The sequence below is a fragment of the Esox lucius genome, chromosome 5 (genome assembly GCF_011004845.1).
Source record: "Esox lucius isolate fEsoLuc1 chromosome 5, fEsoLuc1.pri, whole genome shotgun sequence".
In the NCBI taxonomy this organism is placed as follows: domain Eukaryota; kingdom Metazoa; phylum Chordata; class Actinopteri; order Esociformes; family Esocidae; genus Esox; species Esox lucius.
This window is the reverse complement of record NC_047573.1, coordinates 17,257,452-17,282,890: the sequence shown is the minus strand read 5'-3', so window position 1 is coordinate 17,282,890 and position 25,439 is coordinate 17,257,452. Positions and strand designations below refer to the sequence as shown.

General features: G+C 46.6%; 1 protein-coding gene across 5 annotated transcripts; it reads right to left on the bottom strand.

Moving 5' to 3' along the window:
• Positions 1 to 119: 119 nt before the first annotated feature.
• tnrc6b (trinucleotide repeat containing adaptor 6B) lies at positions 120 to 23,429 on the bottom strand. 5 transcript variants are annotated; one of them, XM_029119916.2, is made up of 22 exons: positions 23,092 to 23,429; positions 18,993 to 19,080; positions 18,600 to 18,621; positions 17,665 to 18,036; positions 13,032 to 15,923; positions 12,637 to 12,807; positions 11,560 to 11,759; positions 11,153 to 11,227; positions 10,768 to 10,974; positions 9,938 to 10,045; positions 8,628 to 8,756; positions 8,104 to 8,274; positions 6,816 to 6,971; positions 6,476 to 6,653; positions 5,229 to 5,390; positions 4,947 to 5,108; positions 4,622 to 4,765; positions 4,310 to 4,402; positions 3,623 to 3,832; positions 3,262 to 3,332; positions 3,005 to 3,144; positions 120 to 2,287 (listed from the first exon to the last, which is right to left on the bottom strand). In XM_029119916.2, exons 2-22 carry the CDS (start codon positions 19,047 to 19,049, stop codon positions 1,711 to 1,713), a joined length of 6,297 nt encoding a protein of 2,098 aa, XP_028975749.2. In that variant the 5' UTR covers positions 19,050 to 19,080; positions 23,092 to 23,429; the 3' UTR covers positions 120 to 1,710. The 5 variants fall into 5 exon arrangements, with proteins under 5 accessions (XP_028975749.2, XP_028975750.2, XP_028975751.2 ...); XM_029119917.2 differs by having other exon boundaries at positions 9,938 to 10,042; XM_029119918.2 differs by having other exon boundaries at positions 11,560 to 11,756.
• Positions 23,430 to 25,439: the final 2,010 nt, after the last annotated feature.

Below are 25,439 nucleotides of genomic sequence, written 5' to 3'. Positions count from 1 at the left end.
CTGAGATTGACCCCGGTCAGATTGTCAGACGTAACAAATAGAGCATCATGTTAAAAGAAAAATTGGTGTCTGAAGCAGTGGTGCGTTTCTAACATATTTACACGACAATGACACAACCCAAGAGTTTAATTCAACCTTTATTGTCTTGTTCTTGTTTGCTTAAATAATTGTTTTTCTGATTTGTAAAATCTGAAAACAAACAAAAAGAACCTGAACAGGAGTGATAAAGCCTGCCTTAATTTAAATTGATACACAACAAAATAAAACAATTGGTAACTTTCACGTGTTTGCAAAACACTGTTCCAGCTCAGCTTGGTATGGTAGGTTTTGGCATCTCTTAATATGAATGCCTTCAGTTGGTTTAAAAAAAAAAAAAAAACGTTATTATTGCAATTCTGAACAAAAAATATAAAACAAAAAAATGCTGCTAAAACCACAACTTAAGAGAAATATGCATTAGTGCCTATGTTCTTGAACTTTCCATCTACACACAACCATACACAGTGACATACACATCCTTGACATTCAAGTACTCGCACGCGAACACGCACGCACGCACCCACCCACCCATCCATACCCTGATGTAAGCGCGCACACAAACATGTACTTGCCTCCCTGACTGAGTTGTCAGACACACAAACTCTCTCACACACACACACACACTTGTTAATAATGAATCTCGCATTGACAAAAACACATTCACCACGGCAACAACAACGACACACAGGCTCCCGGTATCATCTTCATCCTAATCTCCTCCTCAGTCTCATCACTCCTAATAATGCACAGTCACACAGGCAGGCAGGAGGGCACCTTTTAGAGCTACTGTAGTAAGAAGTGATCAGTCATCAGCATCACATTATAATAACCAACTTGATTAAGAAAAAAAATATATATAACGAGGTCAGCATTTAGAAGAAAAAAAAAAAAAAAAAAGGACATCTTGGATTTTTCCATTGTTCCACTTTTTTTTATACAAACAGGGAAAAATGACATACAACAAGATACATTTTTGCTTGTCAAACATCAGAGCAGTGTGTAACGGGTGAGAGGGTGGATACATCTGTCAGAATGGGTTGGGTAGGTAGGTAGGTACTGTAGGCCGGGGCTGGCCGGCACTGTAACATCAAGTCATCCTTGTGTAGTAGACAGTTATGTTGTAATACGTTGTTCCACATCGCACAGGGCCTCCATGTGTGGTGTCACCTTGTTGGTTTCTCTACAGTGCATGCCTGAGGGATAGGGCCCCAGTACGCACAGTCAGAGGGAGATTTCTGTCACGTGGTTGAGGAGTCATCCAGTTGAGGCTGTGAGTCGGATTCCACTGTTTTCTGTTCAAGTCTCGCTGTTGAAGTCTTCATTTAAGAGAAAAGGGTGTGTGAACGTGTAACTGTGTGCGCACGTGTGTGTGTGTGTGTGTGTGTGTGTGTGTGTGTGTGTGTGTGTGTAGTGTAGTGTCAGTACGTCACTGTTTATTCAGGACACAATGTTTGAGAAAACAAGCATCAGTGGATCTGCATATGTGACCAGTGTAGTCTGAAGTCATTCATCTGCGTGTGGTAATGTATATAACTGGAGGTGTGTGAGGATTTGCTTAAGTGCATGTTTGTTTAGTGTGTGTATAGTGTATATACACACGTACTGTATATGCATGTGTTTCTGTGTGCATGTTTTTCAGAGAGCGTGTTCATGTATTAGGTGCGGTCACACTCAGATGGAATCCGCCCCTCCCCCTAGGAGGTCTCCAGGCAGCAGAGCAGCAGGACTCCCCATCCCGTGTCGGTCATCCATGGCCGGGGACCCCCACAGACTACTGCTGGGGTACCCCCCACCGCCCATGCCTCCCCACAAACCCTGTCTGCCAGGCTCCACACTCCCGGCACCACCGCCTACCCCTCCTCCCCCACCGCCGTTGCTGCTCCATTGGGCAAACATGCTGAGACCGGGCCCCTGGGTGGGGGCGGGGTCCGGGGAGCCTCTGCTGCCGTCTAAACTCTGCCAGCCAGAGCTGATGGGCCCTGAGCTGCCGCCTCCACTGTTAGCTCCACCTCCAGGGGCGGAGCCCTCTCCCCTGGATCTGTCTCTCTCTCCACTCCCAACACCACTGCTGCTGTTGTTGTTGCTGGCCCCCACAACGCCAGTCCCCGCGGGGCCCCCTTGGCCTCCGCCGGACCCTGGGGCCCCAGATGTTCCGCTGCCCCCTCCCGTCTGGGAATGTGCAAAATAGCGAGCAACTTCCTCCTCACTCACAAACTTTGCCAGGATGGTGGTATTGCCCAGAACACACCTTTGGGAGAGAAGAGGAGGATGTTGGCGGTTTTCTGTTCACTTCTTATCCATTATTGTGACATTCTATCATAGTACCCACTAGTAAAAGGTAAGAAAATAAAACAGATTCAAACCTATTGTCTAAAAAAAACAAGAAAAAGGCTCATGTGGCACTAATCCAAGTGAGAAACAAAATTGACTACAATGTGTAAATAGTATAATCTGATATTTCTTGTTCAGAATTCTGTTTTGTGAGATCTATCACAATGTTTGACGGTTTGGTTTTGATTTGCCCAATGACATGGGCATTATCCAATGATAGAGTTAGTAAGAGACCTGCCCGACAACTAGGAGTTCACAAGTCACAAAACACCTTCAATGTAATACCGCACAAAAACAAAAAAGTATTTATGAAGTTTTGACATATCTTCAATATATTCTGTCTATTTTGAGGATTTAAAATTCTTGGTATGGTATCTCACGGTGTGGGGGAAACGTATAGTGCTACTTCAAACTACACCTTTCAAGACTAGAATCATGGCAATGTTTTTTTTTACCATAAGCTTCAGGAAAAACAAAACAGAACCGGTGCTCTCAGTGGAGATTTAAATCAAAGCCGGTTTCTATGACAAACCGCATGGAATGTTATTGTTCGTCCATCTATGGACGCTTGCAGCGGCTTATATCCAGAAATACACCACTGAGGCTGAATGACGTGTTGAGAGGAGGGGCTTACATGTGGAGAGCGCTTTGGGCCTTGGCTGCTTCCTGTGGGGTGCTATAGCGAATCAGAGCGCTGCCCTGGGTCAGGCCGAGGTGGAAGGTCAGCAGGGGGCCATGCTGCATACATATGGTACGGAGAGTGGAGCCGTCGATCTACAGGGGAACAACACGGGCCGACAGAGGTCAAGGAGGATGGGGGTACAGGTGATATTTCAAAGAGGAGTGGTGAATGTGCACATTCATGCATAGGATTCTGTTGTGTGTGTGTACCTGGGGGGTGAGGTTGCAGAGCACCAGCCAACAGCTTCCTCTGGAGGTCCCCCCATCACTCCAAGCAGAGCCTGTTACAAACAAACCACAGGGATCAGTTCCATACATTGGCGCAGACAAGGCATTCCTCTCTGCCTCAGTCCCAGCACTATGAACGACACATAAGCCCTACTGAAGCGAAACCTACATGGCTTAGTCCTAACCACATAGCCTTGCTATTTCTTCTGCCAATTCCCTCGACTAGGCACTGCTATTGATCACGGCCCATAGGGAATAGGAGGCCATGTTGAACTAGATCAAGGGACATTAGCACTTCAGCAGGACCCAGGGAGACTCCTCTCAGCAACACTTATGACATTACCAGGGCCATATCTGGTTTCCTGGCTCCCGCCGGAACCACCCCAGCCACGGGCCTGCCACGGGCCACGGGACGGCGAGGCCTGCTTCTGATTGGTCAGTCCTGGTGGAGGGCGTGGCAGCTGTTGGGACTGTTGGTTACGATTGGTCTTCCACATCTTGTTATGTCCAATGGGCTCAGGGGGCCAGCTGTTCTTGTACTCTGTGTACTTTGCTGTGGGCAACAGGAAATTAACTAGTCAAACCTTGGTCTGTGTTATTACAAAACATGGGAGAACAGAACCCACAGCAAGACTAAACTAAGAGTTGAAACTTGATATACTGAATGATACAGATAAAACCAATGGATAAAAAGGGAGAAACAGTATATTTTCCAGATCGCAGACAATTCTCAGAATGTAATATAATTTGGCTGAAAAGAATTAAGGAATTTCTAAAAGAGTGACAAAGGAAATTATAACTTATTCGTAAAGCATACATAAGCCATTCATAAAGCATACATAAGCCATTCATAAAGCATACATAAGCCATTCATAAAGCATACATAAGCCATTCATAAAGCATACATAAGCCATTCATAAAGCATACATAAGCCATTCATAAAGCATACATAAGCCATTCATAAAGCATACATAAGCCATTCATAAAGCATACATAAGCCACTGTGTCACAGGTTACCGTGGTGTGTTACCTGAGCTGTGTGCGTTGTTGAGGGGGCTGTCTGAGGCACTGTAGGGCCAGGCACCAGGTGAAGGCAGCAAGGTGTTCAGAGGGGGGTTGGGTTCTACCACACAAAGTATCACCAGCTTAGCTAGCATCAACACACCCTCTACAGCTTAGCTAGCATCAATTAATTGACGGGTGCATTTGTTGACGGGTATCACTTCATTCGTATTTGCTAGTGTCTAACTTTTTGTGAGGACACAAGGGCTGACAATCTTTACGTAACAAGTTGTTTTATGAAAAGGACTATTTTAGGTCAGACTGGCTCACTGATAGGTACCTGTGTTGTCTCTTAGCAACTGGTGCTCAGTGTCATTGAGGTTTGATGGCCCAGGGTTTCCCATCATGCTCCCTGGGGTCATGTACGGGTCAGACTCTGGATCAACATTCTGGATCCCCTTCCAGGGCACGCCAGGCTGGAACTCTGACAACACATACAGGCAAACAGGATTTTAGAAATGAACAAGAACTTTACCAGGGTCCCAAAGATCTACAGAGGGTTGAAAGCTCTTGTTCCTGCCTGACACATTTGAGGAATCTGATCAAATCATATACACTAAAATTAAACCAAACCCCTCAGTATGACATTTCCAAGCACCACTCACCAGGAGGCCAGCTGGATGTGCCTTGAGGCTTGGAACCCATCTTGTTCCCAGGAGTACGGTGCCAGTTGTCGCCCTGGGGGGGCATGCCTAGCCCATCCCCTCCCATCATATCATACTGGGAGTAGGGAGAGCCCCCCCGCCTCATAGGGGTTGGCATAGGACCTGCGGGGAGAGGAAGGAGAAGACATAAGGCAGGTCAAACACAGGATAGGACGTCGCATTCAGGTTGGCATGACACGTTAATTCATTCACCAAACAAGCCGGAACATCAAGAGGGCTCACCATTTTTGTGGAGGCTTTCAGGAGGAGAAGGGGCAGGAGAGTGACTCTCCATCATCCATTTAAAGCGGGACTGCTGCACTCCCACGTCCTTCATGCCCCCTGGACCCCCCAACACAGAGCCCCCCATGTCCAGGCCAGACAGGTTCACGCCTCCACCATACCCTGACACACGACAAACACCCAGGACATTGTGACAGGTTGCTATTGAAAATAAGGTCTCTTTCAACTAGTTGTTGCCAGAATAACAGCTAAATAACCTTGTTTAAAAAGAGCAGGCACTTCACAGTAGATTGCGAGCGATATCAATTGCGACAGGCACGGTTTTCAGTAAGAAAGGCTCAAATCAATTACCGTTTCAATGATAGTAGCCAGACATCAATATCTAAAAAGGAGAAGGCTTTTTATGTTTTACAGTAGTATGCAAGCCACACATCAATAGTTAGCGTTTCCCCAGACAGGAACATCTCAATATATCCAGCAACCATTGTCTTTTAAAATCATTATACAGTATCTTACTCCGGCTCAAACATGCATGGTTCAATACCACAATGTAAAATCCCTTCCAAACACAAAACCTTCACATCATGACAAGCCTTTGTGTTCAATATTGTAAAGTTAGCTAGTAGGGCAGTCACAATTAATCAATTAACTTAATTGTAATTACATTACAAAATTCCTTCATTAGAATTTACTGTCTCAATGCTTCTATTAAAAAAAACAGGCTGATGAATATTGAGGAGAGTCTAACACGATCACAGAAAAAAGAACGTTTAGAAACATCTCTCTCTAAAACACAAGATAACCTAGTTCTATGTCGCTACTGCACAACTGAACCGGCGTTTCACAACAGCACTTCATCCATGCTGCAACAACTGAAGAGGAACCAGAGGTTATGTTTCTCTTTAGCTACAGCTTGTGTGCAGGTTTGATTATGCATTCTCTCCTGGGGCGGGATACACAGTAAATTAGTGTGTGGCGCTGACTAACTACAAGATGTTTAATTTTAACTTAGTCTCAGTTAAATGAAACAAAACATGAATAGATTAATTTTTCCGATCTTGCTCGTTTTTTGGTGCGCAAAAAAAAAAAAAAACCTTGCTTCTTCTGGCCAATTTTGTGTGAAACAAATCTCACTGTCCTAGAAGTCTCTTAGACCTGATACATGGCACCTGAAATCCCCCCAGGTTGAAATAGCCCTTTAAGCATGTGACAAACATGCCATTTCTGTCTATGCGTTCAGCACTTACCAGAGTAGCCCTGGGTTTTCTGGTGCAGGTCCACAGAACCACCCATGCCGGGATGGGGCAGAGTGTCGTTCATAGGCAGTTTGGGGCCACCCCCTCCCAGGTGCGATGGGGACAGTTTAGAGCCCCCTCCCACACCCTGCTGCCTCTGCTGTTGGAGAACAGCCACAATCCTGGCCAGCTGGGAACAAAAGACATGCGGCAGATGAGTGGCCTTTTACTGGATTCATAGAAGGAAAAGGTTTTGATGTGTGGTTTCCAGTAGGCGCTTTAGCGGTAGTACCGACTGTGGGTCAACAGGGACGCACAGTAGTTCTGGTAACGGTCAGAGTAGCGGCAGTACCTGTTGGGGGTCGGCCTGCTGTCGTATGCTCTGGGGGAACTTCCTCTGGGTCTGTAGGAGCTGTTGGAGCTGCTGGGGTGAGGTGACCTGCTGCTGGGGGTTCTGTTGCTGCTGCTGGAGGAGCAGCTGGCAGGCCTGGGAGAGAGGGAGAGACGACTATAAACACCTGTTACAACACCCCGAGAAGAGACAACAGAAAACCTGTTACAACACCCCGAGAAGAGACAACAGAAAACCTGTTACAACACCCCGAGAAGAGACAACAGAAAACCTGTTACAACACCCCGAGAAGAGACAACAGAAAACCTGTTACAACACCCCGAGAAGAGACAACAGAAAACCTGTTACAACACCCCGAGAAGAGACAACAGAAAACCTGTTACAACACCCCGAGAAGAGACAACAGAAAACCTGTTACAACACCCCGAGAAGAGACAACAGAAAACCTGTTACAACACCCCGAGAAGAGACAACAGAAAACCTGTTACAACACCCCGAGAAGAGACAACAGAAAACCTGTTACAACACCCCGAGAAGAGACAACAGAAAACCTGTTACAACACCCCGAGAAGAGACAACAGAAAACCTGTTACAACACCCCGAGAAGACAACAGAAAACCTGTTACAACACCCCGAGAAGACAACAGAAAACCTGTTACAACACCCCGAGAAGAGACAACAGAAAACCTGTTACAACGCCCCAAAAGAAGACAACAGAAAACCTGTTACAACGCCCCAAAAGGAGACAACAGAAAACCTGTTACAACGCCCCAAAAGGAGACAACAAAAAACCTGTTACAACGCCCCAAAAGGAGACAACAGAAAACCTGTTACAACGCCCCAAAAGGAGACAACAGAAAACCTGTTACAACGCCCTGAAAAGAGACAGTGAGCAATACTGTTACAATACACTGAAAAGAGAGAACTGTAAAGCCCTGGAATAACACACCCTGAATAAAGATCACTGCAAGCACCGGTTACTATATCCTGTAACAAGTCACACTGTTCCAACAGCAAACGCTGTAACAAGTCACACTGTTCCAACAGCAAACGCTTGTTATCACACCCAGAGAAGAGGGCAGTCTGAACTAACAGAACTGAAGTGGGACTTCACAATCCCTTCCAAAACTAAAATGTTGAGGAACTCGTTACAGGGCTATATAGTTAAGTGAATATATATCCACCATGGCTTTGATCAGAACAAACCTACGGTAAGCCGCTGTTCCTCAGGGCCCTGTTCTTGGAACACTACTTAAGGTGGGAGTTATACTGGAACATAGGTACTAACCAGTTGGAACTGTATGTGCGGGGGGTAGATGCTGCTCAGCATGGCGATGTGCTGGGGGGACAGCTGAGGGGGGAAAACGCCTGCTGCCACACCCCCGACCCCACCCACACCCCCGACTCCACCCACACCAGCACTAGGAGGCGGCATCTGCTTCAACACTGAACCTGGCACCTAGAAGATTGAACATCGGTGTTACCATGGAAATGTGGAATACAAAGCATCTTCTGCCTAGCACATACCCGCTCTAATAAAAAGCAAATCAGTGAGGGCACTCGTCATTGATTTCGTTTTTGTCTTCAATCAACCGTGCTCGCCTAATCACTCCCATTAGCTGATGATCAAGAGCAGGCTGGTAAAATAAATCACATCCCTGAAAATAGGTCTCACATGAAGTACTTACTAAGAAACAAAATCTATTGTTCTGGGAAGACATTTGAGCACATAAAGTGGACGGTTTTAGGTACATGCTGATCAGCAAGTCTCATGAAAACAATAAAAGAAAAACGAATTGAAAACAACAGTACCTGGGGCGTCAGGAACTGATGAGGCACTTGCGCTCGTATCGCTGCCGACGGGTTGATGGGTGGCACCACAGGCTGGTGTCTGGACTGGGGCATGCCACTGCCACTGTTACCAAACATGTTATGGCCACCCTGACGGGGGAAGGGGGGGTTAAAAGCACATCTAACTATGGATGCACATCTCTGCACTATCTGATAACAGGATTCCAGACTAAGAATTCTTATTGGTGCCACTTTTACTGGAGTCTCTCTGCTTGTGGGAGCCGCACATTTTGGATGTGACCATTTTGGTCACATCCCTCTTTCCATCTATGATTAGGCTATGAGTACTGGGACATATTTTTTTTTTTTAAGTTTGCCATCATGCATATAGCTAATATAGCAACAACACACACCCACTTATTTAAATAGCATTTCTTAATACATTAAAAACTTTAGTTTCAACACAATCAGACTTAAGTGTTTTATCTGCTTGCAAGGGTGCTGAGCACATAAACAATTTGTTGTTTTTAGAAATTCTCTGCAGACCTAACTTCACATCATTAAGGCCACTGACAGGTTTCCACTGCCTTAAGATGCTTTGGTCTCATTCATTCAAGGAAAGATGTGGGTGTAGGAGGATGAGGCACCTTGAGCCACTGTTTATGTTTTATTCAGAAGACAAGTCAATGCAAACCTATAGATGGACAGCTGAACATTTTTAAATGGAAAATATACCAGGCCATCAGAACACTTTTTTAAATAATAATCCTTGAAACATTAACTTGAAATGAACTACAGACATCTTCTGGTAATTTATGCAAGTAGTACAGTAGAAATCTTACATTTGGTCCCTTCAATAATACATTTCACTTTGCTTCACTCAATGTCCAATTTGTCAAAACTAAATTTGGGAGAGTCATAGATCGTGACCTCGTATGCTCATCTAACCGGTCACTCAACCAGAATGCACACATTCATGCTGATCACATTCCCTGGCCAAAGATCACAAGTGACCTGTTTGACTTTTACCGATCCAGCCCAGGAGGTGTGAGAAAATGTACAGCTGCAATTTCTAGTATCAACTTTCTTGATGATCTTTAAAGGGAAATCTGTGATTGACATCTATTTTTGAATACCAAAATGAAATGTTAAATCTGTAGCTCAGTTAACGTCTATTTACAGGAAGACGTGGCGAAGTAGCAGAGTCCCAGATGTTTGCATTTACAGCATCACAACAATAGTCAGAGTGGGCTAAAGCAGAAACATCTGGGACCTGGTAAGGGGTGAAGCAATGAGCTGATGGTCTGAAGGAAACAAGGACACAGTCTTACTTGTCTAGGGGGGATTGTGTGGTTGTAGAGGGGGGAGGGCTTGTAGACAGTGGGCGGAGAGTACTCCTCCCCAAGGCACCCATCCTGATTGGTGAAAGGCAAGGTCTGCTGATAGCAGTGACAGTCAATCGAAGTAGTTGCCCAATTTGGGGAGAAGTAGGCGAGACCGAAGGGATAGATAGAAGGTGACCAAACATAGAAGGTTAAGGAAGAAATAGAAAAATGTGTTAACTACATAAGAGGGACTTGAAGAACATTCATTTATACGTGTCCCAAATGGCACCCTATTCCCTGCATAGTGCAACACTTTCGATAGTCCTGTAGGACCAATAATGCACCAGAGGAAAAAGGCCACCATTTGGGAGACACAAAAAAGGGATGTGGTCTGAGGCACCACCCAGGGGTTCATCCTGAGGCACCACCCAGGGGTTCATCCTGAGGCACCACCCAGGGGTTCATCCTGGGGCACCACCCAGGGGTTCATCCTGGGGCACCACCCAGGGGTTCATCCTGGGGCACCACCCAGGGGTTCATCCTGGGGCACCACCCAGGGGTTCATCCTGGGGCACCACCCAGGGGTTCATCCTGGGGCACCACCCAGGGGTTCATCCTGGGGCACCACCCAGGGGTTCATCCTGGGGCACCACCCAGGGGTTCATCCTGGGGCACCACCCAGGGGTTCATCCTGGGGCACCACCCAGGGGTTCATCCTGGGGCACCACCCAGGGGTTCATCCTGGGGCACCACCCATGGGTTCATTTTGGCAGCTATTTAAGATTTCATTTTAATCTCTCGACTTAACCTTCCTCTATCAATCTTTGCTGACTAACCTTGTCGTAGTAAGGCCCAGGCTCACCGGACCCCATCTCTTTGGAACCGGGCGAACGGTAGACCATTCCTCCTCCGCCTCTCTGTCCTACTTTACGCATCTCTCCATTGTAGTCGTTCAGGCCCATCCCTCGCTTCTCTCCCTCCATCTTCTTATCCTGAGGAGGACCAGGGGCCAGGTCCAGGGGGCGACTGCTAGGGTCATCGCCCTATGAACACAGCACATACCACCCATGACTACCTCAGTCACAACCACCCCCAACACTGACAACTGCTAGGCCATCCTACATGTATTAAACACAACAAAACATTCCTCACTAAATACAGTAAAACAATTCAAGCACACCCATAAATGTGCCACGGGTTGGAACTGCCCAGAAAACGTACCAGTAGCCCCATGTTGGAGAACTGCTTATTCATGGGGTTCATCCAGGGTTCACCTCCTCCACCCTTCAGGGGAGCCTGAGGGACAGACACCTCCACGTTAAACACTGTCGTCAGACAACTGTATTCACCAACGCCACCCTTCAGGGGAGCCTGAGGGACAGACACCTCCACGTTAAACACTGTCGTCAGACAACTGTATTCACCAACGCCACCCTTCAGGGGAGCCTGAGGGACAGACACCTCCACGTTAAACACTGTCGTCAGACAACTGTATTCACCAACGCCACCCTTCAGGGGAGCCTGAGGGACAGACACCTCCACGTTAAACACTGTCGTCAGACAACTGTATTCACCAACGCCACCCAGGGACAGACTCCTCTGGGGTATCTAAATGAGACGACCCGCACCTTGTTGTAGGGCTTCTTGCCCCCGTGGCCTTGGCCCCAGCCCCCACTGTTGTAGGAGGAGCTGCTGCCCTGGGACCCAGTGCTGCTCCACACCCCGCCTCCTCCGTCCTCCTCTTCCTCCCAGCTGGAGTGACGCGAGGCTGCCACCGAGCCCTGATCTCCCTCACCCCAGCCTCCTTCTTGCATAGACTTTGGACCTGCTGGGAGAACAACAGTTATTCAAGGCGGTTATTGCACAGCTGTGTGTGTGACAATACAATAGAAGGGTGGCCGGACAACATCACACAAATGATGTGCGCATTGACAGGGCACACGGCTGCATTTAGTGACTATTTAAGCCCCCCGTCCAATTTTACCAGGATCATCTCCACACTGCAGGTCTTTTAATAAAGGCAATTAGGCAGGGCAACTAAACAGCCATCACCAAGGACGACTGAGGAACAAACATTTGCATCACACTATTTGATTTAGGGTGCGTTGTTAAAATTAAATTCCATTAGGACAGCATTAATGCCCAAAGCAAATCAACACAAATGAACTGGTTTATAAGGAAACATTTGAAATATTTCCAACTTTACCTGTCCTTACTAGTTGCCAGAATTGCCTACTAACATGCAACAGTCACTAACACAGACTAATAGAGACCTATGTCTTGGTGGAGGTGTTCTCATTTACATTAACACTGGTCATAGAAGATACTCATATATAGAGGTCAGTTGTTCTGTCCTTGTTCAAGGACAGAACAACTGCCCTGGCAGCTCAGAGACTCAGAAACCTTTGGGTTACTGGTCATATACTCTAACAGTTAGGCCCATCTGACTGATGTCACGTTGTTGCCAATATAACCGACATTCACAAGCTGTATAACAATATACTTCAACCACGTATTTCAGAGATTCAGCTTAGACATTTGTTTGTTTCAACAAACACTGGAAAAAGAGAATACTGCTGAGAGATGTCTGCAATCAAAGTTAGGCCTCGGTGTTGCCCTTCATCCGTTTTATTGCCAAGAAATCAACTCGACCACCTGAGCAATAGGTATATACGTTTAGGCTTTCCAGTATTAAGTGCCCATACCAGATTTGACAGGGTTAGGTGAGGGGTTCCCCCAGCCGGACGTGGTCTTCCCAGCGTCCTCCCCAGGGTCTCCCCAACCGGTGGGAGTCTCGGTGGGCTTCCCCCAGGCTGCCGTGCCGTTGTCCACCGGGGGCTCGGAGGGAGCGCTACCATCCCAGCCGGCCGACGGAGCTACGAAAACACGCAGGGGAGAAATCCATTAGTGACATGGACTGATTTGCTTAAGCACTATCCCTCTAAGGGTTTGTGAAATAAACAGCATATTGCCAGCTAGTGTTTCGGAGGCTTTCTACAGTGCCTCAGCAATGCCCGAGCATAGGTAGTCTTATACTCATGACAGTGCGAACAGCAACATGATGAAGTATAGCACATTCCCCCACCTGCTCGTGTCTTACCTGGTGCTTTCCCAGGTCCTTGGGCAGGATTGATGTCTCTGCTTGCCATACCAGTGGGCTGCCTGCCAGGCCCAGGCTGGTGCTGGAGCGCTGGAGCCTGCTGTTGGGGAGGTGGTCCGGGTCCCTGGCCGTGCATTAGTGGCTGCTGCCCGGCGGGAGCGCCGCTCTTCTCCCACAGGTTGACAGTCTTGTAATTAAACTGGCTGGGATCCCCCCAGGCCGCCGTCCCATCGTCAATGTCCATCTTCTTGCTGATGAACTGTGGTGAAGGTTCTTCCCACCCGCTGGACTCCGCCCCGTCTCCTGCACCAGGGCGGCTGGGGATAGGCCCGGCTGTCCAGCCTGAGCTACTTTGGTTCTGGGCCTGGGGGCCCGGCTGTCTCCCCCAGCCCCCCGCTCCTCCTTGCATGGCCCCTGGGTCCAGGCCTGGCTGTGGGGGCTGTGATTGTTGCTGCTGCTGTGATGCCATGGGCCCTTTTAGAGAGGCCGCCTGGCTGTTTGGCGTCTTCCCCCCTCCACTCCAACGCCCCTGGTGGGGTTTGCCGGCCCCCGTGTCCGCTCCTGTTCCTCCACCACCCGTACCACCTGCGCCCCAAGCTCTTCTTGGGGCTGCCTCGTCCCAGCTGCCCCACGTACCGACTTCTGAGTCCCCCCCACCTGAGCCTCCTCCACCTCCTTTCCTGTCCTCCCCCCATCCACCTCCTCCGCTTGATTTGGTCTCTCGCTCTCCCCACTCCCCACCACCCCTCTCCCTCTGCCCCCCCCAACCACCTCCCTCCCTCCCAATCTCCTTCCAACCACCTCCAGATGCCTTTTCCTCCTGGACACTTCCCCAGCCTCCACCACCGCCTCCACCTTGGTTACCCTGTTGTCCATAATCCCCCCACCCTCCTCCACCTCTACTACGCTCCCTCCCACCACCCCAGTCTGACGCCTCATTCCCCCATCCTTTTCCTTGGCTCTCCCCTGGTCCTAACCCACTCCAGCCTCCCGTAGGCTTCCCCTGGCCCGGTCCAAGGCCGCCAACGCCCCCCATACCAGCTCCAGTGGCCACTGGCCCAGAAGGTGGTACCCCAGAAGGGCTCCTCATGTTGGATCCCGGAGGCGGCCCACGGTTGGGTAGGGAGTTGCTGCTGTTGCCACCCTCCCAGCCTTCCCCAGAGACACTGGAGTTCCCGAGGGAAGGGTTGGAGTTCTGGTTGGGAGCGGAGACAGGGATAGGGGAAGGAACCATGGGATCAGTAGTTGGAGCGGAATACTGAGAAGACGGACCCACGGCAGACGGAGCGTTTTTGGATGAAGCAGACGACCCAGAACCTCCTTTCCCCGGTTCTAGGTCCCAGGCCACATTCTGTCTGATTTGGGTCTGGCCCCAGCCTGTATTGGAGAGCACGCGTGGGTCCAGGTCACTGCGGCTGAGCATGGCCTGTAAGGCCCCTTCAGGGTTGGGCGGCGGGGGGTGTGATGACCGGTGGTGGCCGTACCCGTGGTGCTGATTGTGATTGCTTCCACCTCTGGAGTTCCCTCCGCCGCTGGATGAAGAATTGCCCCCCCTACCACCCCCCCAGTCCCCCGCATCGGCCCCTCCCCCGCCACCGTCGCCCCCACCGGCACCCTTCTGATTGTCCCAAGCTCTGGGAGTCGTGGCGGATGACGTGGGGGAGGTAGAGGCAGCAGGGGGGTTGCCGTTGCTGCCCCCACTACTGCTGCTACCGCTGCGCCCGCCGACTCCACCTGCCTCTCCTCCGGAATTACCGGCAACACCACCTCCACTCACCCCACCCGAATTACTGCCCCAGTTGCCAACAGAAGACCCTCTCTCTCCTCCTCCGCCAACACCCCACCCTCCCTGAGATACCCCGTTCCCCCCGCTACCCGCCTGACCGCTGTATCCCCAACCAGAGCTTCCACCGTCACCAGCTCCCCCTTCCCAACCGTCAGTCCTTGAGGCACCCGTTTTGGAGTTGGCAGCAGGGAAAGGCTGGCCTCCCCATGAGGAGGGGGACGATGAGGTTTGGGAGGCGGAGAGGTTGTCTCCTCCGTTGCCCCCTCCGCCACAGTCTTTTTCGGCTCCCTCCCCTGTTCCCGCATTTTTTGGTCCTGCTCCCGTCTCCAGCACCGCCACACCCCACCCAGCATCTGACGGGTGCTCTCTGTCCCTAGATTGATTTTGGTGAAGTTGGTGCTGATGAGAGGATTGATTCACAGCTAGAGGTGGGTGCCCCTGGGCCGAGGGGGGGATGTTGGCAGACAGAGGCCCAGCCTGGCGCTGGAGAAGGGAAGCTTGGGGGCCACCCTCAGAGGAAGCTTCCCCAGCCCCATCCTGCTGCACCAAGGTGGGCCAGGCAGAAGGGTTGGCATTTGGGTTGAAGTTGGCACCAGGGATCCCCCCACTGCCACCAAGGGATCCGTCAGGGACCACTGGCAGAGGGGAGGCTTTGGGAATGGAGGGCAACGACACCCCTGGGGCTGCATTCCCTCCCACAGGGCCCTGCGAGGCAGCAGAGCCCCACGGCACACTGCCAGTCAGCATACATTCATTGGGCATTGAGAACGAGGAAGTGGTCGAAGGACTAACAGGATCGCCACCTTTCCACGAGGCACTGCTGTTCGGCATTCCACCACCAACTTCCCCCAATGATCCACTTCCCGGCCCCGAAGTTCCACCTCCGGCACCGTTTCCGTCACCAGCGGCAATACTAGGCCACTCCTCCAGGTCCGAACCGTCCACGATGACCTTCTCCCTGCCCTGAGAGGACGGCAGGCTGCCAGAGCCCGCCCCCCGCGTGGAATTTGCATAATTTGAAGTAGTAGAAGAAGCAGCGATTGATGAGGATGATGAGGTTAGGGGCAGTGAGGGAGCAGCTGGACCCACATAGCCTGGACTGGAATCTGGAAACAACATGAGACACGATTAATGTCTACATTTGGTAAATGTTTTTATTGATTATGCAAAGGCCTTGGATTTAGTCAACCATCTCGCCCTAATTAATAGACTCAGCAATCTGGGTATCTCAGAGGACTTGTTTGAATACAATTTCTTTGACCGTTCACAACTTTGGTTGCGTATGTGGGAGTTCCTCAATGTTCAAATCTTGTGCCGACCCCATTCATTGTGTATATGAATATGTTGTTACTGCTGCTGGTAACTTCCTCACCCCCCTTTCATGCCAATGATACCAGTCCCTTCAATGACACCATCCTGTATACACCCGTCCCTTCAATGACACCATCCTGTGTACACCCGTCCCTCCAATGACACCATCCTGTATAAACCAGTCCCTTCAATGACACCATCCTGTGTACACCCGTCCCTTCAATGACACCATCCTGTATAAACCAGTCCCTTCAATGACACCATCCTGTATAAACCAGTCCCTTCAATGACACCATCCTGTATAAACCAGTCCCTTCAATGACACCATCCTGTATAAACCAGTCCCTTCAATGACACCATCCTGTATAAACCAGTCCCTTCAATGACACCATCCTGTATAAACCAGTCCCTTCAATGACACCATCCTGTATAAACCAGTCCCTTCAATGACACCATCCTGTATAAACCAGTCCCTTCAATGACACCATCCTGTATAAACCAGTCCCTTCAATGACACCATCCTGTGTAAACCAGTCCCTCCAATGACACCATCCTGTGTAAACCAGTCCCTCCAATGACACCATCCTGTGTAAACCAGTCCCTTCAATGACACCATCCTGTATAAACCAGTCCCTTCAATGACACCATCCTGTGTAAACCAGTCCCTTCAATGACACCATCCTGTGTAAACCAGTCCCTCCAATGACACCATCCTGTGTAAACCAGTCCCTTCAATGACACCATCCTGTGTAAACCAGTCCCTTCATTGACACCATCCTGTGTAAACCAGTCCCTTCAATGACACCTTCCTGTATACACCCGTCCCTTCAAAAACACTTTCCTTGTATTTTTTTTCTTGGCCTATAATTATCTTCTAATCTTACAAATAAAATAAAAAACTAGACCTGGAAAATCATATTTGTTTGGTGTAATTGTCCTTTAACAGAAAATATGTCTCTTTCATTGATCTTCTAGCAAGAGGCATATGTGGTCATTGCTATACGTAGCCTATGTTTGCCACTTTTAAATAAAAAAATCTGTTTTGCAAGGCTGATAACTGGGCATTAACACAGCAGGGACAATGTCAACATAGCATGAGCAACAACAGCAGATGAGAGCTTTGTTTCTACGGACTGCGATTAATTTCAATGGCACAGAGTTGTGTGAAATAGCATTTCATATTCCTTTCCCTATAGCGGCTATTTATTTCCCTTGTATGTCATGTCAATTTATATTTTTACATTATATAGTTCTGTGCTGTCCACTCTTCACCTTTGGCCAGGTTGCTGCTGAAAATGAGAACAGGTTCTCTATTGATCGGATTAAAATACAATTAAATAAATACATTGAAAGTTATAGCTCTTAACCATAGCAACCAACCAAGCAACAACGTCCATTTGCAACATTACAATAAAAAAATGTCTGTGTTCTATTGTCTTTGTCAAAGATAGGAAGCATTGATGCACATCAGTATTGCACTATTTGACCAGAGTCTAAACTGAAATGATATCAATTACAGCAGGGACCAAAACCAACCTGACACAGCAGCCATGGTTGCATTGGGGCCATCCACCCCTCCTCCCCCCGGCCCAGTGCCTCCACCCAGTAGCATGGAGGACAGCGGCGGCTGGCCCCTCTTCAGTAGCACTTTGTGGTCTTGCTGGCAGCGGAATCGCGGGGGCACTTCGCGGGGCATGTAGCGCTGGGGGGCCTGGGTGCCTGCTGCGGGGGGCTGTCCGTTGGCCACCGACGTCCGCTTCGCATTGTTCCCGCCCTGAGGGGGGGCGCCGCCGCCTGCAGCCGCGGTGGCAGGGGAGGGGGACGCAGAGGGGGTGGGTCCAGGGCTGGGGGAAGCAGAGCTGGGGGCGGCAGGAGACTGGGTGGACGAGGGCTTGGTCAGTTCTGGCACTGAAGAACAGAGGGAGATGCCAGTTAGGAATACTGAGAAGACTAATGGGATAAGAATTATGATGCCAAAAGGAAGTGCCCTGATAGGTAATAAAGCATTCAATCTAGCAATCATCTTTGACAGAAGAGGTGAATTGACAGATCTTAAAAAAAAAATAGAAGAAAAAATAGGCAAGGTCCGTGATTTAATGGCTTATTTAAAAACATGTTGCGTTTATATTTCTGTTTGGGGTATTTTTAAGAATAATACTTGTGTGCATTTGAGTATTTCCCAAATAATGGGTCTGAATCAGAAACTTACATTGGAAGAACTTTCTAATAATTGCATATAAATACTAGGCCACTAAAAACTGTTGAAATAGAGTTCTTGACCAGAGATCAATTACACATTTAAATGCATTACATTTTTAAAACATTGTTAATTTCCACAAAAACGTTTATGAAACCCAAAATTGCTGATATTGACAAGGACAGAACAGGTATGAACAGACGGAGAGATGCAGGTGTTACTTCGTGAACATAGAAACCAGGTAAATCTAGCAGAGGATAAAGACACTGCTTACCTTTGTTTTTTTGCTCTGCAACCTGAAACAAGAAAAAACATATGAAGAGGTGGCACAAGGTGAACTATATAAATCATTATTAAAGCCAATGACTTACAACTACGCATACATAATATAGAAACCCAATGCAACACAGTAAAATGTTTGGCAGTGACTTTAAAAGAGCTGCACCTGAACAGTGTCATGCATAATAAGAGCATAATCAACAATCGATTCACAACATTACATTTGTTGACACTGGTGTGTATTGAATACAACCTTCCAATCCTGAAGGTCCCGCTGGTCAGGCAAACACAGAATGCTGATATGTAGCCTATAATCGGCTTCATCTGAACTAGCATGTGCAAAGCCCAGTTCTAAAAAGATGTATTTGGCATGAAAATACAAGTTCACCTTCTGAGAGGCTTCCCTTTTTCTTTTGTCGTCTTTCTTCCTTTTCTTGTCTTCCATGAACTACAGTTCCCTTTCCTGATACTCCTTTCTGGGAGAGAAGAAAAACATGATTACACAAAAACCAACGAGGCTGGGAATTGTAAGCAACCTCAATCTGAAACTGTCATGACACTTAAGGTGTCAAAGATGCATTGCGATTATCACAATTATATACATATTTTAGAGATTGGCAGTGCTTTTTCTGAGGTCAGTTCAGTGTAACTTTCGCATTGCATTTGCAGTTGAGAATTTCTTTGTGTAGTCTAGCACGGAAAACGGAAAGCAAATTGGGAAATGCATTCTAGAAGTGGTCACAAAACAACATTGCTACTTAATTAACTTGTCTCATTGTACTGCAGGCAGGTGGACTTTTTCCAACCGCCCCATGAACCAGGTAGCCAAAGAGACCTCATTCATGCATCTTAAGATATCAAATGTCTGCATTCACAATTCGCAAAAAAATGATGGTGCCTGCTGTGTCCCCTGCATGCATGGAAAGGTTGATACTGATTCTACATGCCTAAAGAGAGGCTGTCAACAAATAAAGCAGAGCTGTGTTTTTTTTTTTTTATGAGTCAGTTATTTAGCAATGTCACCACTTTTACATATGCCATAAAATGTACTTCTCCACTCGCGTACAACCATCTTTAAGTAACAAACGTATTGACAACCTTCCTGGAAATATTAAATACTTGCACGCGCTTCAGAAACAAGTAATATTTCAGTTTCTCTGGTTATGGTGGTAATATTTTGTGAAAGCTGCAGAAACAGGAATTTCCCATTAGCGCCTGGCTTTGGTCAGTCTGAAGGGACAGTGTTAAGGGACGGTCTAGGTTGCTCCCTCCGCTGAGACTGACCAGACACAAGCAACATCAATCCAGGGGAAAAAAAGTAGCCAAATAATATTCTCATACTTACGCAGCCGTGTCTGACAAGTAACACAACACACTGTCTATTACCAGTGTCGTCACTTACCTTCAGTCTGTAAAGATTTATTTAAATTCATCTGAAAATTATTCAAGCACTGCCAATATTATGTGATCTTTTATAGGGCTTATAGCTTGCGCAAATGTCGTTGCTATAACCAGGTATAATGCAGGGATTTTCCTGCATATTAAACTCAAAATCGCCTTCCCAAAATCTCAAACCGCCTGTGTCAGCATAGCAAAACGATTTCGCACAGCAAATGTGACAGTAGGAGTTAACGTTTATCATATTGGCAGTGTTGCCAGATGGGGAGGTTTCTTATAAATGTATCATAAATCTAACTAGGAATAACTTGTTGACACCCCGTACCCCAACAAGAAATGTATTTAACCAGTGGCCAAAACACTGCTGTCTAATCCACTTGTTGGCAGCATCTCATGCAGGGCAATAGTAATTTATTCAACCTTGACTTCTATATCTCTAAAATGGCAGTTGCTTCTGCTATCAGGTTGTGTTTAATACTTGGGTGTTTCAAGCAAGCTGTGATGTTATAACAGGTTGAGGAATATTGAAATAATTATGTGAAAATTTACTTCTGAAACTGAATCTGAAAAGTTTATCATCGATCTGTCTATCTGTGTCAGCCCATTACATTACTCAGGAGCTGGAGATGAAAATGACAGGTCTATAGTCATGACCCCAATATCAGTCTCACAAGTGTCCATGTGGGGTTCATTCAGTTTAGGGGTCCATTCATCCAGGCAAAAGCAATTGGTTTTGTGTCAAAGATAAGTGTCTTCCTACATACATCTCACCAAGCCATTCTGCTTCCCACATCACTGCTTGCTTATGCAATTAATATTTACCAGACCATATCCGCTGCAAGAGCAGATACCCAACCAACAACCACTTCTGAGCCGGCAGCCACTGGTCCAATTACAAGTAGGCCTATTTGCTAGAGCATAATAAGGCCACCCAATCCGACATCCCACCTATCCATCCTTGACAGTGCAGAGCCAAAAGAGGACAAAGGGTGGTCCTCTTTTGGCTGTATGGCGGTATGCCACACAAAGATTCAAACCCCTGGCTGTGATGACACTTACAAAAGGTCAATGTTTTGGTAGCATATTCCTGATTTTGCACCTATCAGTCTATGTATGGCTATATGGACCGAGCTGCAGCACAAAGACCACAACACATACTGAATCACAGGCTTGATTAACCATTCCACACCTAATGTTTTGCTTTGATACTAAACTTTTATTGAAAATTGATGTTCCACATATTGCTCACCATACATTGCCTAGATGAGAGCCATGAGGAAAACACATTTAAATGTATCATGGGAATAGGTGTGGGAAACAAAATGTGCCTATTTAAAAAGTAAAACTGTCCCTATTTTAAAAGATGCTGGAGAACAAGGAATTGAAGGAAATACACTTCAGTATTGGTGAGGGTACAGCCAACAAGCAGAAATTGCATTGCCAGTGTAAACTATTCAACATATCAAATGTAATGGCATGACTTGTGTGTTAACACCCCCGCCCCCATCACTACAAACCTGTGCAACTATCCTTTGAACCAGCAGTGTCCCATGAGCCACAATGGCTGAATGATTCATGGCCTACGGCTCAGAGGATTGCTGGGCACGTGCTGTACTGTGAATACGGTAATTATACCCATAATAAACCTGAAGGAAATTCCAGGCTTATTATGAGTGTTAAGGTATTGTCCTAAGCTTGAAAGGCTTTTAGTCAATTCTTGTTAAAGAGGCATGGTATCACTTCCAAATGCGTTTTCAAAACCTTTTTCTTAATTGTAGCCAGTCTACACCATTGCACTTGTGACAGCACTTAAGGGATGTGAAGTCAGACTTGAAACACCTATTAGCATTCAGGTACTGTTTCTGAAAGGCAAGACATAGTGAACGGGTTGCTATGTAAGTAAAATAATCCATAAAACATTCAAACAAAAAATTTGTCTTTTACAACACAAAAACATGTGAACTGCTACCATGTTCTACTGATAAGCCAATGTGACATTATCATTAACAATGTTCCGCCAAAGACCTGTACGGAAAACAAAACTGATAATTATGCGTGTGTATGTGTGCAGCTGTCAATGGCACTTATTTCTCAGTGACATAGCTACACATAGCTTGCTAAAGGCTACGGGGCCCCACTGTGAGCTACAAGCCACGGCACACAGTTGTCATGATCCCAGGGGCCCGGGGCCCTAAAGCAGACATCTGTAGTTATCGGCAGCAGCTATAATTGATCATACATAGATGCTCAGCTCTTTTCACTGGCTATGTGCAACAATATAGCTAACTAGTTATCGAAATTCGTCGTTAGTACGCCAATTCAGATGCTGACCGTTTCAACAACGGCAGGTAGCAAACAAAACGCTCCATGCCAATGCAATGAATGTTGGCCGTCGTTACGAAGCTGCGGCTGGCGAAAAATTGACACTACAGGACATGACAGACGACAAGCTCAGTTCACGAAAACGCTCGTTTCCTACATATCCGTAGAACTGTTGGTAGCAGCTTTAATTTACTTCTAGCAAATGATGAACCAGTAAAGCTATTATGTCAATTCATATTTATGTACACGTGAGGTATTGTACGGACCAAGCAAGTTGAATAAGACTAACGTCAGAAAGCTAGCTAGCTAACTACATCAACTACACACAGTAACGGTTAGCTAGCTCCAAAGCCAATTAGTTAGCAAGCAAGTTAACACCACCATTTTTGTTTTTTATGCAAGAAACATTTTGCCAGCCGTAAGATATTTACGTTCGTTGATGCAATATTTCTAAGTTATCGTTGTTAGCTACATTGGCCCGCTCGTGACTGAACTAGGGAACGTAAAATATATCCGAAGTCAAGATAGCATGATCTGAGAAGTTTACTCGCGCGACGACAACGATTCTGCACCTTCTGTAACCATGCTAGCTCTTGAGCTAGCTACAACAGCTAGTTACATTTTAGCACCGATGTCGACAGAAAATTGCTGCGTACAAGACTGCTAGCAATAACGTTAGCCTAATGTAAATGAAACATATAATTGCAAAATACGCACATAACGCATGCAGTTAACCAACTTTGCAAATCGTAAAAGAAAATGCTCACCTCAGGAATCACATATGAAATTGAGCTAGCGTGCCAGCTAGCTAGCTAAGCAAAGATTATTTCCCCCTTCATCCGTGGCTAAAGTGCTTTAGTGCGAAATCCTAGTTTTTGAGGCATTCGAGGCTACATGAAAAACAACCTCTAAACGATTAGTCAAGTATGTGGCTATCAAAGAAATATACTCGTTGGAACTCTTGATTAGTAAGTACTACGATATTGTAAACCTAATGTGCAGAATATTTTTTTAAAGCGCTGGGAAGTCAGTTGGTTGACGGTCGGCCATTTTGCTGCTCGGTAGGAATCGAATGGCTCGCCCACAGTTCTAGCAAGCAGCAAACTATCCCTCTGACGCTGTAACTGGGGTGGGGGTGAGTGAGATTTTTGTCCTTCAGTAAGACAACTGTGGTGTTTAGTTTCGTACAGCATTCTTTAAATAATATTTTATATAATTTAAAACAACATTTTAGTATACTGTTAATTAATTCACAGAAAATGGAATCCCCAAAGTTTGCTTGTGAGCAGTGAAGTTTTCAAGATCAATAGCTGCAAAATACCTTTAGATAGTTCCAAGAGCTGTCACGCACCTGAGCTCATTAAAATACCTAGATAAATTGCCTAAAACGTTCTCTGGGTGGGGAAATGCTAGCTACACTATTTGGCAAATCATGACAGTTTTATCACGAATTCGAAATAGACTGCTTTATGAATGCGGAATAATATTAGCTACAGTTTTAGAATAATAAAGCGGATTGTTTATTTATTAGTCTACTTCGTTTAATTTAAAAATATAATTAGCTAAAAAGATAAAATGTGAACGACCAACCCCAAAAAAGAAAACATATTGAATTATTTATTTCATGGGTATGATTCTGAATAATGGAAATATACTATGGTTTTAGCTTTGAATTATGATGGAACTGCCATACATCTAAATAACGTCATCCTAGTGCATAATTTACCATGGTATAGATGTGGACAATGGATTTTGCCCCACATTATACATAGTCTACCATGCGTAAAGTAGAGTTTTAATTAATACAAAAACTCGATATTTGGTAACATTTTACAATTCTAGTAATTGTGCATTACAATTGGACAATTATGAATCAAAGCATAATAATAATGGCCAATATACCTCTGCTATGATTTGTTCTTAGGCTCAAAACTTGGTGGAGTCCCTGATACAGCACTTGGCCCTGGTATATTGGCAAGTGTAAAAAAGCATATGATAGTGCCTGGACACATTGCTTAGCTGTAGTATATTGGCAATACAGTTGTGCTCATAAGTTTGCATACTCTGGCAGAAACTGTGACATTTTGGCATTGATTTAGAAAATATGACTGATCATGAAAACATGTAAGGATAGTGATCATATGAAGCCATATATTATCACATAGTTGTTTGGCTCCTTTTTAAATCATAATGAGAACAGAAATCACCCAAATTGTCCTGATCAAAAGTTTAAATACAGGTGAAAACGGCAATTAAAGGTCAATCAATCAAATGTATTTATAAAGCGCTTTTTACAACAGCAGTTGTCACAAAGTGCTTTACAGAGACACCCGGCCTTAAACCCCAAGGAGCAAACAACAGTGTTGAATTTCAGTGGCTAGGAAAAACTCCCTAAGAAGGTCGAATTTTAGGAAGAAACCTAGAGAGGACCCAGGCTCAGGGGGGTGACCAGTCCCTTTCTGGCTGTGCCGGGTGAGATATTAAGAGTCCAATTGGAATAATAAATACATTTCTCTGGGCTAAATCCAGAGTCTATTTGATTTTAGACTAGGTAAGAAGTATGACCAGGTGGACAGGGACAGCAACGGGCCCCCCAAACCAGGTACTCCGCAGGTGTGGACCAGGACCTCATCTCCTCCTAAAATTTTAAACTGGAGGAGACTGAAAAAAAGTTAGAAGTGCATTCCTCATATCCCCCAGCACAATAATATAGCAGCGTAACACCTTGGAACTGAGACGGGGGGGTCCAGTGACACTGTGGCCCTACCCGGGGGAGGCCCCAGACAGGGCCCAACAGGCAGGAAATCAATCCACCCACATTGCCAGGCATCAACCAAAGGGACACCCACCAACCGCAACCCCCCTGAATGAGGGCCGAGTATTGCCAGCAGCGTACAGCCCAATTGCACAAGTGCGCAACAGAGAGTCAACAACAAGCCAGTGACTCTTCCCCCATTGGAGGGAGGGCATCCCAGGCATTGGAGGGAGGGCATCCCAGTGGCGACGAGAGCCCACCTGGCAAGAAGTTGGTGAATTTCCCACACCTGTGGCTTTTTAAATTGCAATTAGTGTCTGTGTATAAATAGTCAGTGAGCTTGTTAGCTCTCATGTGGAT